This window comes from Calidris pugnax, unplaced genomic scaffold (genome assembly GCF_001431845.1).
Source record: "Calidris pugnax isolate Ruff unplaced genomic scaffold, ASM143184v1 scaffold189, whole genome shotgun sequence".
NCBI lineage: Eukaryota > Metazoa > Chordata > Aves > Charadriiformes > Scolopacidae > Calidris > Calidris pugnax.
This window is the reverse complement of record NW_015091069.1, coordinates 722,613-737,129: the sequence shown is the minus strand read 5'-3', so window position 1 is coordinate 737,129 and position 14,517 is coordinate 722,613. Positions and strand designations below refer to the sequence as shown.

Sequence of the window (14,517 nt, the reverse complement as noted above, 5' to 3'; positions counted from 1 at the left end):
CCAGGTGAACACTGCTGGGCTCCCAGGTCACCACTGCAAAAGTAGTTGGCTGGGGGCAAAAATCCTTCCCCCAAGATCCAGATTTCTGAAGAATCAACCGCTGCAAATGTTGTTCCTAACATTTACTAAAGTCAACACAAATCACGTCAAGAAATTTAGCTGCATTCCCAAGATTCTTAAAAAAAAACCATTGGAAATCTAGCCCTGAGTTTTGCTAAACGGACAGCTTCTAACTCTGTCTTTTTAAAAAGCCACATCCAGGTTTGCGGAACAGGTCCGACTGGCTCTGTAAATCAGTAATCCATCCTCCTCTAGTCTCTGGATCCCTTCCATCTCTTCACAAATAGCTGCAAATTATCCTTCACCCCTTTCAGAGCTTTAAAACAAAACCACGCTCCTCCTATGAGACAGTGAAAACCAGAAATAAGGCTTATGGTGCTGAGTTCACCCTGTCACCTTGGCAAGCCGTTTTCTTACAAGAACCCTTAATTACTGAGCCTAATGGATAGAAACTATTCAGAATGCTGAATTAACATTTAACAAAGAGGCTGGAAAAAAACAACTCAAACAGAAGATTTCGAAGTTATCTCCAGGTAAGGAGGTCCTGCATTACCAACAAATTAGATACGTGAACCCATGTGTGACGGCCTTGGTGGATGCTGCCATCTCCTGGTTCCTTCTCCAGTTTGCAAACTGTTATCCTTGAGCAAAAGGTACCTGAGCATCTTTAACAAGGCCATTCTTATCCAGTTATTTGCCTTACTGTTTCTAAAGGCAGAAAGAATCACAGAGCATTAACCACTAATGCTCTCTTCCTCTGCACGAGCTGTACGATCAGCAGGTGAAGGAATCTTTCCGCAGAGGTTTGCTTCCATGTCACCCCAAAAATACCACTGGCAAAGAGTGGTCCTTTTTGGCTTCCTGAACACAAAAGGTCTCTGTCAGTAGCCCAATTTCCAAAAACTGTATATCAAAAGGCCTAAATAATGGTCTTCAAATATTCCGTCTCGGTTGCCTTAATGAAACATCCTACGCAGTACTCCTTTTTCCACAGCAGTTTAAGAAAGTGAAAGAAAAATAAGTCCATAAAACTACAGAGAAAGTTTCTCCAGGGCTCCAAGGGGTTGATCCCGGTTTATAGCCTCAATTTTAACAACTGATTTCCCTTTTACATTTTTTTTTAGTCTGAACTAGTGCTGAGGATACTGTTACTCACACAAATATGTAATCTTTCTTAAAATCTCATTAAACACTTTGTTTTCTATTCTTGTGGTAGCAAATTCCACTTCTTTACTATGCCCTATTCAGAAGGCAGGAGAGGATTATTTTCTATCAATATTAACTTGAACGTGCACTTGGCTACCTTCACCATGATCCAAACCAAGTGATTACTGCAATAGGATTAAATTTATGATGAACAGTATGGCTCTGCCCACCTGGATAAACACGTATTATAATTGTATATATTATATGGTAGACTAATATTTTTAATAGTGAGATATAACAGCAATCCAGCCTGTTCTCACTCCTCTATGTTCTAGAAGAACCTCTGGGCACCTTTTGGAGCGACACCAGTAGTTTATGCACTACTTTGGGGAAGACACGGTAATAATTTGAACCCTTGCTTGTGGCCACAATTTGATAGAATCACAGAAGGTAAACATTAAGGCAGCCATCTCACATGCATTATCTGAAATCATTTAATATAGTATATTTTATTCAGTGTTAAAGACAATTACCTCACCGGATTTACTGCCGTAGCTTAGCCAAGGTAACTAGTAACTCGAGTTTAGTCTATTCAATTAAGTAAAACAGAATTATCACAGATTTTTGCTTACAAGTTCTGCACTGTGATTATGTACGTCTTCACAGCGTTTCACAAGTAATATACTGTAGTTTGTCTACAGCAATATCTGACTAGCATGGCATGTGATATTTGCATATATATTTTGTGATTATTTTAGCAATATCAATTTCACCTGGGAAGTTTAATATGAAATGACAGGCTTACCCTGCATTTCTTCTGTGTGCATGTATGTATGCACAGGCACATATATTCCTGTTTAACACCCTCATACAGCAAGTCTTAATAGTTTCAGTGCAGATTATCCAGTCTAGAATTCACAGAACCGGAGCTGCTATACACACGGAGAACAATAGTCAGCACAATTGATAAGCTTTCGGTTCAAAGAGACTTTAATCCTGGTAATTAGAACACTGAAAAAGTTAGGTGTGTTCATGAGAAACGCACAGCTGTGTGATCCCAACCTGCAGCATTTAAAGGCTGTTCAAGTAACTTGCAGCTCGCTCCCACAAACGGACAGATAGATCTGGGTGCATTCTACATGTGGTACACACACTGAAAAGACTTTTTTAAAAAATCTGGGATAGTCTTTGTCACTTCGAAGCATTCCATTTTCACCTAACCTTACAGCCTCTCTTTATAAATATAAAACTTCAAAATAACTTGGGTCATTTTGCTATAAACGGGGCTAAAAAAAGAATCTTCCACAGAACTTCTTCTAAAAGATCGGTGACTCTGTGAAGATAAGAATAAAACTCAGCAGCCTGGATCTTAGCTGGTGGCTTAGTGTCTAAATCTTCTGCTGAAGATCTGGCTCAGTTTTGTCAGGTGAAACCTAGCCCTTCTGACACTAACAGCAGAACTCCCACTGTGTCCGAAGAAGAGTATTTCTCTTTCCAGTTTTTCAGCTGAGTATTTGGTTCCACTTTTTTTTTATGATTTCAATGTTTTGGGAGTGTCTGAGCCAGTGATTTCAGGTTTCCAAATGCCAGAGATGTAAGAGACATTACCACCTATTCTGAGCTCTGAGCACCTATTCTGATACCCCAAGTCTTAGCACCAAACATGAAAAGGTTTCTTCAGCATACCCCTTCTGTGCCTTAAGTAGCTGTGTGAGAGCACACACGCGTGTGATGCATCACACCATGGTCCCCAGGATGTGCACTGTAGCAGGGGAATGACAACACAGCAATGTGCAATTAGCAAATGTCTTCCACTGGGTCTCCTTCAGCAGTGGGTCTTTCAGGATAGCTCACCTTCAGCCCAGAGTGTGGTACTATGGTCTAGGTTGTTCTCTAGTATTAGTTCGTTTCCATGAACTTCAAAGTATATTAATGAAAATTAGCCTAAGTAATCCCAAGTGGAAAGAGGATTAAAAGGAATGGTACTACTTGAGACTGTCAGAAGTCAAAGGCGTCAGAAGACCTTAGTCTTTGAAAGGTAACAAAAGCTGGACAACTGTGATTCTTAGGAACATGGAATGTAGGACTGACATATCCCGATTTCATTCTCTAAAGTTTATAAGAATTAGATATTACATATTCACCTATATGTTTTGTTTACTGAACAACTGTTGCCTCACTTTTCTTTTTTTAAAAACATGCTGTAGTATTAAAACACATTTAAGTTGATTAGTTTTAAATTCCTGAATTCTCTGGGGCAACTATCTTGAATTTTCTTAGTCCCTAGATCATCCCCTGGCCTTAAAAGGCTGCAGTGCCATCCCTCCACTACACGTCTCAGACCCACAAAGTCACAAATCAGGCTCACCAGCAACATCTGGCAGAGGAAGCCTGAGAGAAAAAGAGAAGCCACAGCACTTGCTCACACAAGGTACCAGCCTAACTGCAGAGGAGCAAAAGGAGATCCTCAGGTGAAGGACACTCCTGCTCATTGCCTGAGAGTTAACCCATGCAAGATTCCACTGCAGAAGTCTCCGTGGTACCCATCAAGCTAATTTACAGAAGGACAAAGTAAGGAAAATATGGTTATCAGCAGTGATTAATCCCGATTTACAATAGCTCAAACTGCAACAGAAATCATATCATTAGCCAACAGCAGAATGCTTAAAGGATTTGTGAATTTTGTTTATGTGTTTGTACTTATTATTCCACTCTAGATACCTTTATCATGAAAGCTTAAACAAAATCAGGCCACAGCAATGTGTGATGCTGTTGATAATCCATACCATGAGAAACCTTCGTGTGCTGCAAGAGCACAGATAAATGTTCAGTAAGCTTTGACCAGCTGATTTAAAGTTCTCTCACGCACATTAGGTGCCTGCCTGTTCATAAATCTTTGACACGTGCATCTGGCTGGTGTGTTGTGCCTGACATGTGAACTGTGTAAAATAAAACTCGCAGGTTTTTATTACAGAGGTACCTTTAATATCTCCACCAGCAGGTATTTGACACTCGATAGATACGGTAGCTAATGCCACTTTCCAGCCACAGCGTATCACCTCTGTTCAACCCAAATGCTCTTCCAGCTCTTGCTCTACTGTGCCAATTGTACCCTCCATATTACAAGTCTTCCTCTCAAGCTGGAGGGGAACAGATTTAGACTGGAGATGAGGAGAGGGTTCTTCACTGTGAGGGTGGTGGAGCACTGGAACAGGTTGCCCAGGGAGGTGGTTGAGGCCCCTTCCCTGGAGATATTCAAGGAGAGGCTTGACGGGGCCCTGGGCAACCTGGTCTAGTTGGGGGTGTCCCTGCTGACTGCGGGGGGGTCGGACTAGATGACCTTTGGAGATCCCTTCCGGCCTGGACAACTCTATGATTCTATGATTCTATGAAAGCACCTAAGCTCGTGTTTGACATTCAGTGCAGTGTGACACCTCTTCACCTGAAGGTTTATCTCCTGACTCTCCATCAGCCTAGCTAGACTGAACAACATCTTTCTACTAAGAGCACCTATCACTGTAAGCAGAGAGGGAAAAGGAATCGTCTCTTAGGTGGGAGTACCGGTTGCCACTTGAAAATTAGCTATTATTAGCCAGTATTAACTGCACAATAAAGCCACTTGGCTTCAGCCAAGGCAAAGCATTGCTGCAGCATGGAGGCAGCAGAACAGAGCAGAGAAGTTAAGGCACGTTGGCCCACTGACTTCAAAAGGATGATGCTCTTTGCCACCCAGGCCTATCAGGTTTCTGACTTACACTGTGAGCTACTGCTAAAACCAATTAAAAGATCCAAATTGCATTCAGTCTCAGATGGAAAATAATACCAGTATCTGTCCCGGTGGTCCACTGTTTATGTTTAGACACTGATTTTGATGTAATTAGAAATAAATAAAGGTTTGATAGCGCCTGGTTACTCTTACTCTGAAATCAGTGCCAGCTGTGACAGGAGCTAGAAAGTGAAAGCAGTGTCCTGTGAATAACAAGGACTTGTCTGCATACAAGTTGCACTGCTGTAAACGTAACTCAATCCAGTTAAAGAAAGTCTTTTTTCAGGGATTCCCTAACGTACAGCGATTTGCAACTGTCTGTTGTAGTTGTAAATTTTCACACTCATGCTTGCAAGTATAAGTCAAAGAGGCAATGCTGCACAGATTGAACTAAATCAGTGGGGAAAAAAAACACTTTTCATTCCACTGATATAACTTGGACACAGATCAGTTCTAATATGGATTAGATATGACTTTAAAAGTTCACAGCTTCTTGCAACCCAGGGAAGAATGCAAAACTCTCCCATTTCATAAATTTGGTATTATCTGCTCTCTTTCAGCTGGACACAGATCAGTTCTAATATGGATTAGATATGACTTTAAAAGTTCACAACTTCTTGCAACCCAGGGAAGAATGCAAAACTCTCCCATTTCATAAATTTGGTATTATCTGCTCTCTTTCAGCTTGTCAAGAGCTGGAATTTTTAAAGACAATTATGGGTCTTTAAAGATACTTAGCTGCTCTTTTGCGCAGTAACAACACTATTTTGCTTTAACATAAAGCACCAGATAATAACCAGACAAGTCACAAGATCCTCCTCCTCCTGGACCTTCCCTTCCAGCAAGAGGTGCAAGATTTCCTCAGACCTTTCTTTATTCATTTAGTTTTTTTCAGTCAAAAGACAAGAGTGCAACATCAAAACGCTGCAACCTGCTATAATCCCAGTGCACTGTCATGACACCAGTGCTCATGACAAGTTTCTCCTTCCCCAAGTTCCTACAGAACACAGAGATCCCTTGGACCAAATGCTGGCTGGTAGAGGTCAACACACGGAAATAAGCGCCATAGAAACGTTTTTTCAAGAAGTCTAGAGCCTGCAGGGGTAAAAAAGGAATGACAGCTCCTGAATTTGAGCAGCTTAGAGTATCTGTTCTAGTGCCTGCACACAGACTTCTCTGATCAAGCTCAGTGATAACCTTGCATTCAGTTCCACTCTAAAAGCTTTAATCTATATATGGCTGCCTGAGCCAGCAAAGAAGATTATTTGATTGATCACAACACTACTCCAAAAATCAAGCACAAACAAGAGCACAGAGATAAACGAATCCAATGATTTCCAGTGTAAATATGGTGGATACTTAACAGCGGTGTTTATCCTGACCTCCACAACAACCAGCAGCACATTCAGGATTCAACAGCACAGTTGAAATGAAGGTTATATTTGACTTCAACTCACCTATTTATTAATGTCCTGTAGTTCAGAACATTTTCCTTGCAACCCTTCAATACAGCAATACAGCACAACACAGCAGTGCACATCCCCATTCAGACCTGATGTGAGATCTTTTCAGAGACCTACATCATGGACCTACCTACTATGGGATTTCTGAATTAGCAGGACACATACAGCACTTGGTTAGGCAGCACACAACCACTTGTTTAATTGACATTCTTACCTCTGCAGCTAAGTAGTTTCCAGTTGCCAAATGCTTAAATCTAAACAAGCTATTCCACTGTCCTGCCCCTCCCCGACAAGGGTCATGATGGACAACCTAAAAGAAGTAGTAAAGATTTTAATCATTCTTCTCAATATCACACTTAGATCACTAACATTTCTTACAACTCATTCCAAATAAAAATATGTAAACTACATTATCAGAAATAGTCTACCACAGAGAGGAATTCTGTGCTCACACTAAGCCCACCATAAGTAACTGCTTACTTTTTTTTTTTTTTTTTTTTCCAAGGCGCCCCAAAAAGAATCCTTTTTTTTTTTTTTTTTTTTTTTTTTTTTTTGCCAGGTGCCAGGAAATACTCCTCCTATTTCCATGTTTTCATTAATCTACTCCCTGCAAACATGATGAGCCAAATTTCGTTTTAAAGTGACATGGTGTGAATCTGGAGCTCAAGAAAATAAGTGGGGCTGCTCTACACTTACATAGGCACTACATAATAGCAAACTCAAATCCTCTTATGTTGTTTCACTACATATACCAGCTCTATTTTTGACACCACTGGGGGTGTCTGATAAATTTTTGTTCAAGTGATAAAATATCTCCATATCATTTGAAACATCCCAGCATATTTATTTTTCACCTTGACTGAGCTGTCGGTGATTTGCTACCTTCAAACCTAGCAGTGCCTGTCTCTCTTAAGGAGTAATCTCAAATAACTACAAGTGCAATATACTCTATTCCACACAGTCCTTAATCAGACAAAAATCAACCATTTGCCTGAGTGAGGAGCTCTGTTTTAAATGCAGTCTGTTCAGCACGAACTTTGGGGTATAGTAGATATATTACTGCAATAGCAAGGGTTTGAGACATACCAGTTTCCAATATTCATCACTTAAACAAAAATACATCTGCTAGTCATCGTCTCAAAATCACCCCTATTCAGCAAAATCTTTATTTAGCCTAACTTAAAACACATGTTGCAGAAGAACAGACTCGATCACATTTGTGAGATTTTTTGTCAGTCATGAATTTCAATTTTCTGTATTGCACATGAAGTGAAATATAAACACTCCAAACTCAGGATACATGGGTGTCATTCAATTCGCTTTGATAAAATCACACCGTTTATGTCAAGTCTGAATTTGACTCTTCATCATTTTAGTGCAGGTAAATATAGTAAGTAAACATCCTCTCTCCACACACACAGAGCAATAAAGCATGTCTTCAGCGCTCATCCTACACAAACCACTACAGAAAATAATAATAGTAACAGGGAGGTGTATAATGATATCAAGAGGCTATGAATGATTCATGTTGTGGTAAAGTATTTTTACTGAACCTTGGCCTTCAGGTCCTAAAATATTTACAAAAAGAAAAAAAAAATACCTCTATTTCCCACAGTGCTTTAGAACTTGTTGCAGAAGTGGCTGACTGACGTAATGTAGTACGAAGGAAAATATGTTGTTTCTTCTCATATTCATCACAGGTCAGAAACTTCTCTTGCTCTGCATGAAACAGCCTAACAACATCTCCCTAAAGTAATACAAAAAAGAAGCATTATTAAGTGGTAGGCAAAGCCAAGAGATTCATCTTCTATACATGTACTAGCTCCAGTGATGTCAACACAGTTGATGTGAAGAAAACATTTATTAGTTTCTTGCTGCTGGAGCAGATACTAAGTGCAGAGCATGCAATCTCAGCACTGAGTTGGAAATCAATGAGATAATTCAGTCCTGCACTTCTGTGAAAAGAGAACCTGTTTCAGAGTACAACCTAAAGGTGATTTTCAATTCTACCACTTTACAAAATGGATTTTTCATTTCTGACCTCTCTTAGTCTTTAGGGAAAATGAATATATTTTTCTAGCATCATATTATCTCATCTCTCCTACTCTGCAACCAAAGCCAATGCTCCCCTCTCTATTTCTTCTGCTGGCATCATTTTGTCTTCCTTCTGCCTCTCCCCAAGGCTTGAAACACTGTCCCCAAATGGGTCTACACAGATATACTACTTTCCCTTTCAAATTCTTCCTCACTGATGGTGCCTTTATCAACTAACTATTTTTCAGTAGATCAATGACTTATCAAGAAACAAGTAAGGACAAATGAAAATTATTTCTTTAAAATGAAAATGTAAATGATCTCAGGGAGTGTTCTGGAGGCATGAAGCTGTGCAACCCTCAGCATTTAAAGCTATGTTATCATATTACAGCTATTGTCATCTTTCATGCCTCATTCCCTTCTGTAAGCTTGTTATACCTGCTTTTAGCATCTTGGCATAAACTGAAGTGTCACAGCTATTCTATACAGAGCCCTCATCATTCTGGGTTTGAATTGCATCTTTTATGGATCTTCAGTTGTCTCTGGGAGGGTAAAGAGGCTGGAAGCTAGGAAAATCCCAACAATTTCACTCAATAAGACAATAACACAAAGGAAAAATACCCTGACTGTTGAAGGACAGTGGTGAGGGATCCTCCACAGCTCCATAAAGTCCTCATTTCCTCTTTTATTGACCATGTAGTATTTCTCTATAGTCAAATATGGAATGATTTTTCAGAATTAAAAAAAAACATACTTACTCCTTTCAGTACATCATCTCGATAACTACTGAATTTCATGAACAAAGTTATTTTCCAGCTTGTGTTACAGTTGACAGCATTTACCTATGGGAAAAAAAACAAAACACAATGATAGTTTTAAGGTGTGTAATCTTCTTTTTGAGACACTCTATTCTTCTAAAAGACCACACACACCACATCTAGAGTGGCAGGGGACATGGCTTAGTTACATATTTGTACAATTTCTAACATGGGTCCTGAAGCTCTAAAGTGTTAACAGTAATGATGCTGAAGAGATTCAGTGGGCAAAATGCTACTCTCTCTGTTGACTGCCTTACAAATATGACCTAAAGAGCTGTTGGAAGAGGACTTACAGCAGTGAGAGTTTCAGATACTCAAGCAAACCTCATGAAGCCTTCAGTACCAGGCAGAACTGTGCCAAGAATAAGTATATTTCATCTTGGTTTTTTGAGGCCAAGTGGGAACCAATGTTTAATACTGGCATCTAGCCCGTGGTGGGCTCATCTTGGTTTTTTGAGGCCAAGTGGGAACCAATGCTTAATACTGGCATCTAGCCCATGGTGGGTTCTGGATACCAGTAAAGAACAACGTATAATAATAATCTCAGATCAGCAGTTATCCCTCCTCCCTCCACTGAACTCACCTCTTTGCATCCTGGGTTATCTAGAAGCTCAATGTTGCTGGCATGTAGAGGCTGCCCTGCATTGACTGGCATGAGAACAACTTTATCTCCCACAACAACCTGGAAGTCAGAAATAAAGTGCAATTTGGACCTATGTAATTATCCAAAAAAAATGAAGTAATGTTACCTTTTTTAGAAAATTACTCAAATGCATGCTCTAGGAATGGCACTCCGTGAATTTATTTGCAGACAGTTCACACATCAGCTCTGTTTGCCCGTGCCTCTGCAAATACTTATTCTCAATAAGCCTGTTGCCCAGTTCAGCAGAAATGCAAGACTATGAAATAGATACGAACCTATGAATTCCAAGAGCAGTTCAGTTAATCTAAAAGTTACATTAACTACTCTTTTATCCCATAGGTACTGCCAGCCAAAAGGCAGAGAAAGCTTAGAAAATCATCTGTAGTGAGACAGCAAGATTCCTTTTTCCCCCTGGCTGTTAGCCAACCTTCTCCTACCAATGTGTCTCTCATTTCACAAAAGGCTTAAAAATTTGCCTGTGACAAGAATTCTTTAGCCCAGTGACTCCCCAGTGACACCATGGACCATCTTCTGGCAAATACCACGACAGGCTGAGGAGTTCAGCAATTTAGGCTGTATGACTGCAGTCTGGGAAGGAACAGAAATCACTGGAAATTCAGAGAGGCCAACACTCCATCCACTCTAGTGTTACTCCCTAAATGGTGTTTGGACCCCAGCACAGGCAACAGGTACATCAGCTGGGAAACCTTCTCTCTACGAGAAGAATTCCTACCTGACTCCCTGCAAGCAAATTCCCATGCCCTTGCAATTCTTTACCTATATAGATAAGTGGCAAAACCATGAAAATATCTTTGACCTAAAAAGTGCTTGAGACATGCATACGGTGAATTTAATTCATACCAAGGAGGGGGGGGAAAAAAAAATAATAATAAAAAAAATCAATTCACATAGATTGGTTGGCACTGGATCCTGATTTCCTTATGTTGTTTTCAGCAATATTAAGCACACACACAGAGGAAGGTAAGTGGCTACATGTGATTTTTGCTATATGAAATGCTGCACAAGCCATGCTTTCTTTTGGAACACATATAAACAAAAACATTTTCTGCACCAACCAGCACATTCCCTATGAAAAAGCAGAGCCCAATTCAGCCTCATGTAACTTCAGTGCAGGTGAATTTGGCCCACTTACTACGGAGGTGAAAAAGAAGGTTGCCTGTTCTTTACCAACACAGCAAAAACAAACAGTAGCAAAAGGCAGTGTCATCATGCTCAGACTACACATAGAAATCCTATTTGATCCAAGTAATGAGAAAAAGTTCACTAATGGAACCAAAATAACGACAAGATGCCTTTAAAGATTCTTATGCAATACATTCCTGCATGCCATGCTTCACACAGACATTACTTACAGCCCATTTTAAGAAGTTATGACCAGACAATTCAATAATAAAAAACCCATCAGGCTTGCATCCTGCAAAGTGGAATCAGGACTTCAAAATTATTGCAAGTACACCAGGACTATAACAATTTAATTAGTAAGACAACACATCATTGAGCATTTTATTTAAGAAGAAAAAGGAAAAATAAGGAGGGGTGGGGAGAAGGTATCCAATATCTGAAGGGAGCTACAGGAGAGCTGGGGAGGGACTCTTTGTCAGGGAGTGCAGTGACAGGACCAGGGGTAACAGTTTTTAATTGGAAGAGGTGAGATTTAGATTGGATCTTAGGAAGAAATTCTTTGCTGTGAGGGTGGTGAGACACTGGAACAGGTTGCCCAGAGAAGCTGTGGCTGCCCCATCCCTGGAGGGGTTCAAGGTCAGGATGGATGGGGCTTGGAGCAACCTGGTCTGGTGGGAGGTGTCCCTGCCCAGGGCAGGGGGGTTGGAACTAGATGATCTTGAAGGTCCCTTCCAACTCTGACCATTCTGTGATTCTATGATCTTTGAAGCCTGTGACTACCACGGAAGTAACCAGAGGAAAGGAGACGTTCACAGCTATTCTGCTGTAGGCAAACACCTGAGGAAGAACAGTTATGTGGGGTCATGGTTTCTGTCTCAATCTCCTATCCTGCTCCAAGTCCACATCAGTAACCTGTCTGCAATACTGGCCAGCTCTGCCAGCTGCTGCAGAAGAGACGAGATATCCTTTGTTCTCTTCTTTCATCTTTTTCTTCTTGCTTCAAACCTCCATAAATTGTTGGTAAGGAAGGGATAAAGGCAATTTCACAGCACTTGTTTTCTACAACCTTTCACCAGTGATGCACAAAAGAGCAAAGCGAACAGGGAATCCTGTTCTTTTATACATGGCTACCTTAGGCAAGCTGCAAGTCTGCTCTTCTGAGTTCCTCCCGTCCCCTACCTAGTTGATTTCTGTCTCCAAATAATGCCTCAGCACGCCCAAAACACTGGAGGCTGAGCCCATGTGCCAATATTTCTCCCTGCAGAATTGTACTATATGGAGATTATTGAAGACAGAGCAGTGTATTCCCAAGGTTTTGCTCCGCCAAATTAACACTGACACCAGCTCTTTCTCCTCTTCCTTAGCTACCCTTGGGCACAGCCAGCCACAGTATGCTGTAGACCAGAAGTAATAGTTTGATAGGTCTCTGGGACTTCCTCCTTACATATAAACGTGAATTTGTTGAAGTTGCATTAGACTGATGGCTTTAGAGGATTTCATTCCCGATTCCTTTGAAAAAACTCTTACCCTTTCTGGTCTAGACAAGAAATTTCCAAAGAATGATTAAATTCATTGTGAAGCTGATGAGAATTCAGCTTTTGAATTCCAGATAAACCTACAAGGTCCTTCAGTCTTGGATGTAATGGAGTTCCTCCAGTACAAGGTAATTTCTAAATCACAGAATCACAGAATCTTCTAGGTTGGAAGGGACCTTAAAGATCATCTTGTCCAACCGTCAACCTGACTGACAAAAATAGACACCCACACAACAAATTCATGCAACCCTACTTGCCCATGTCTTGGTGAAGAAGATGCATTGAGAGTGGGAAGAGCCACAGTCAAAGCTGACTGTGTTTTGTCTTCTGGGTGGGGGACAAGTGCTGACATCACTAAGAGCAATTCCATCATTCACGTAAACTCAGTAAGGCCACCTCACAGCTACCATCTATACCACACTCAAGAAGCAGGAGCAAGTACTCTAGTAGAGATGTGGTATATCACAAAGACTGGCAGTTACAAAAGGTTGTATTTGCTCTGAAGATGGATTTCAGTTCACTTTCAGAAGTTATTTCAGTTTGGACTAACAATCCAAGTAGCTTACCGGGCACATGGAAGGCTCTGCATCTCTACTGCTTTTATGTTATAACCACATCTGCCAGTGGAACTGCTGGTAAATTTCTAAGGTGGGGAGGATTAACAGAACGTGCCCAAAGATGGCTGGGCATTCCCCAAGTCCGAGACCACGTCTCTCAGCGTGCTGCAAGATCAAGCTTCAAACCACCAAAACAGCAGACAACTGACAATGCAATCCACACAGAGCTAACCCTGCTATCAGTGTACCTTTTGCTATTCATTTGAACTGGAACCAACTCTAGCCTTAATCAGTCACCTCTTCCATTGAAGAAGAGCTGGTTATATGCCTAATAAAAGTCTGCATAAAATATTGCAGTTATGCTAATTACTGTAAATTTTCAGCCATGTTTTTTCATTACTTTCACTGACTTGCATAACTAATCAGTGGTTAATGAAGCTAAGCTAACCCTCCTTCAGAAAAATAATTTTAAAAATATTTCACAAGACTAAACAACTGTGATGGCTTATCAGAAAAATCACACACATGACTTCCTGTATCACAGCTTCCCCAGACTAAACCACCTTCTTTTCTTTTAAGATAAATGGCACATTTGGATCAACATTGTTTGGGTTATCTCACACAGTCATCCAAGCAGTAACTCAATACTCGTGTCTACTGTTCTACACATTTCCTAAAATGCGTTTCTTAGGGAATTTACTTATGGCACAGAAACCAAAAATAAATAAAACCCCCAAAGTTTCCAAACAGAATAAGGGTCTGACAAACCAAGCTAAGTCCATGCACTGAGAGGTCAGAAGAAGTGGGGGGGGGGAACCTTTAAAATCTAACCTAGTGGTAAAATGGCCCCAGCTTACATGGTATTAGGTGCTTTGTAAATGACTCTCCCAGAAACTAGCCTTTTAATGGGCACATATCTGGGAGTAACTGAGAGGAGAGGAATGAGTATGAGGCTGGAGCCTTTCTCCGCCTGTGAGACACAAATGAGGGATTTCCCCCATCATTTGGCCACCTCACAACAGCCACCTAGTTGCTGTAATTGTTGAAGAGGTGGAAATGCAGCACAGCAGTTACAAGAAAGCTACCAAAGGACTAATGTTTAGCACTGGAAGTTTGCAAAGAAAATTATCAGATCTGTTTGGGCCTGGTAGAAAGGAGGGGGAAAAAAAATGGGTCTTGAAAATTCACTCTGTAAAATATAATGGTCTGCTCCCAGCTCTGAAAGGCAACACCTGGTGACCAAAAATGAGCAGCAGGTAGGTTCCAAAGGAGGCCATTAAGTTAGGACTACACCTGACAGTTTCCCCACACAGCCCTTATAACCTGTCAAATACAGCCCCACAGAGAACAAA

At 40.7% G+C, this 14,517-nt stretch overlaps 1 protein-coding gene across 1 annotated transcript in view; it reads right to left on the bottom strand.

The window, feature by feature from the left end:
- The window catches only part of ITPR2 (inositol 1,4,5-trisphosphate receptor, type 2), a 254,914-nt gene that overhangs the window by 224,713 nt on the left and 15,684 nt on the right, over window positions 1-14,517 (bottom strand). The window contains exons 5-8 of the mRNA XM_014957035.1: window positions 9,871-9,969; window positions 9,228-9,311; window positions 8,036-8,182; window positions 6,650-6,745 (exon numbers count right to left, since the gene is read on the bottom strand). Coding sequence (XP_014812521.1) covers window positions 6,650-6,745; window positions 8,036-8,182; window positions 9,228-9,311; window positions 9,871-9,969 — 426 coding nt within the window. The remainder of the gene's footprint in view (window positions 1-6,649; window positions 6,746-8,035; window positions 8,183-9,227; window positions 9,312-9,870; window positions 9,970-14,517) is intronic.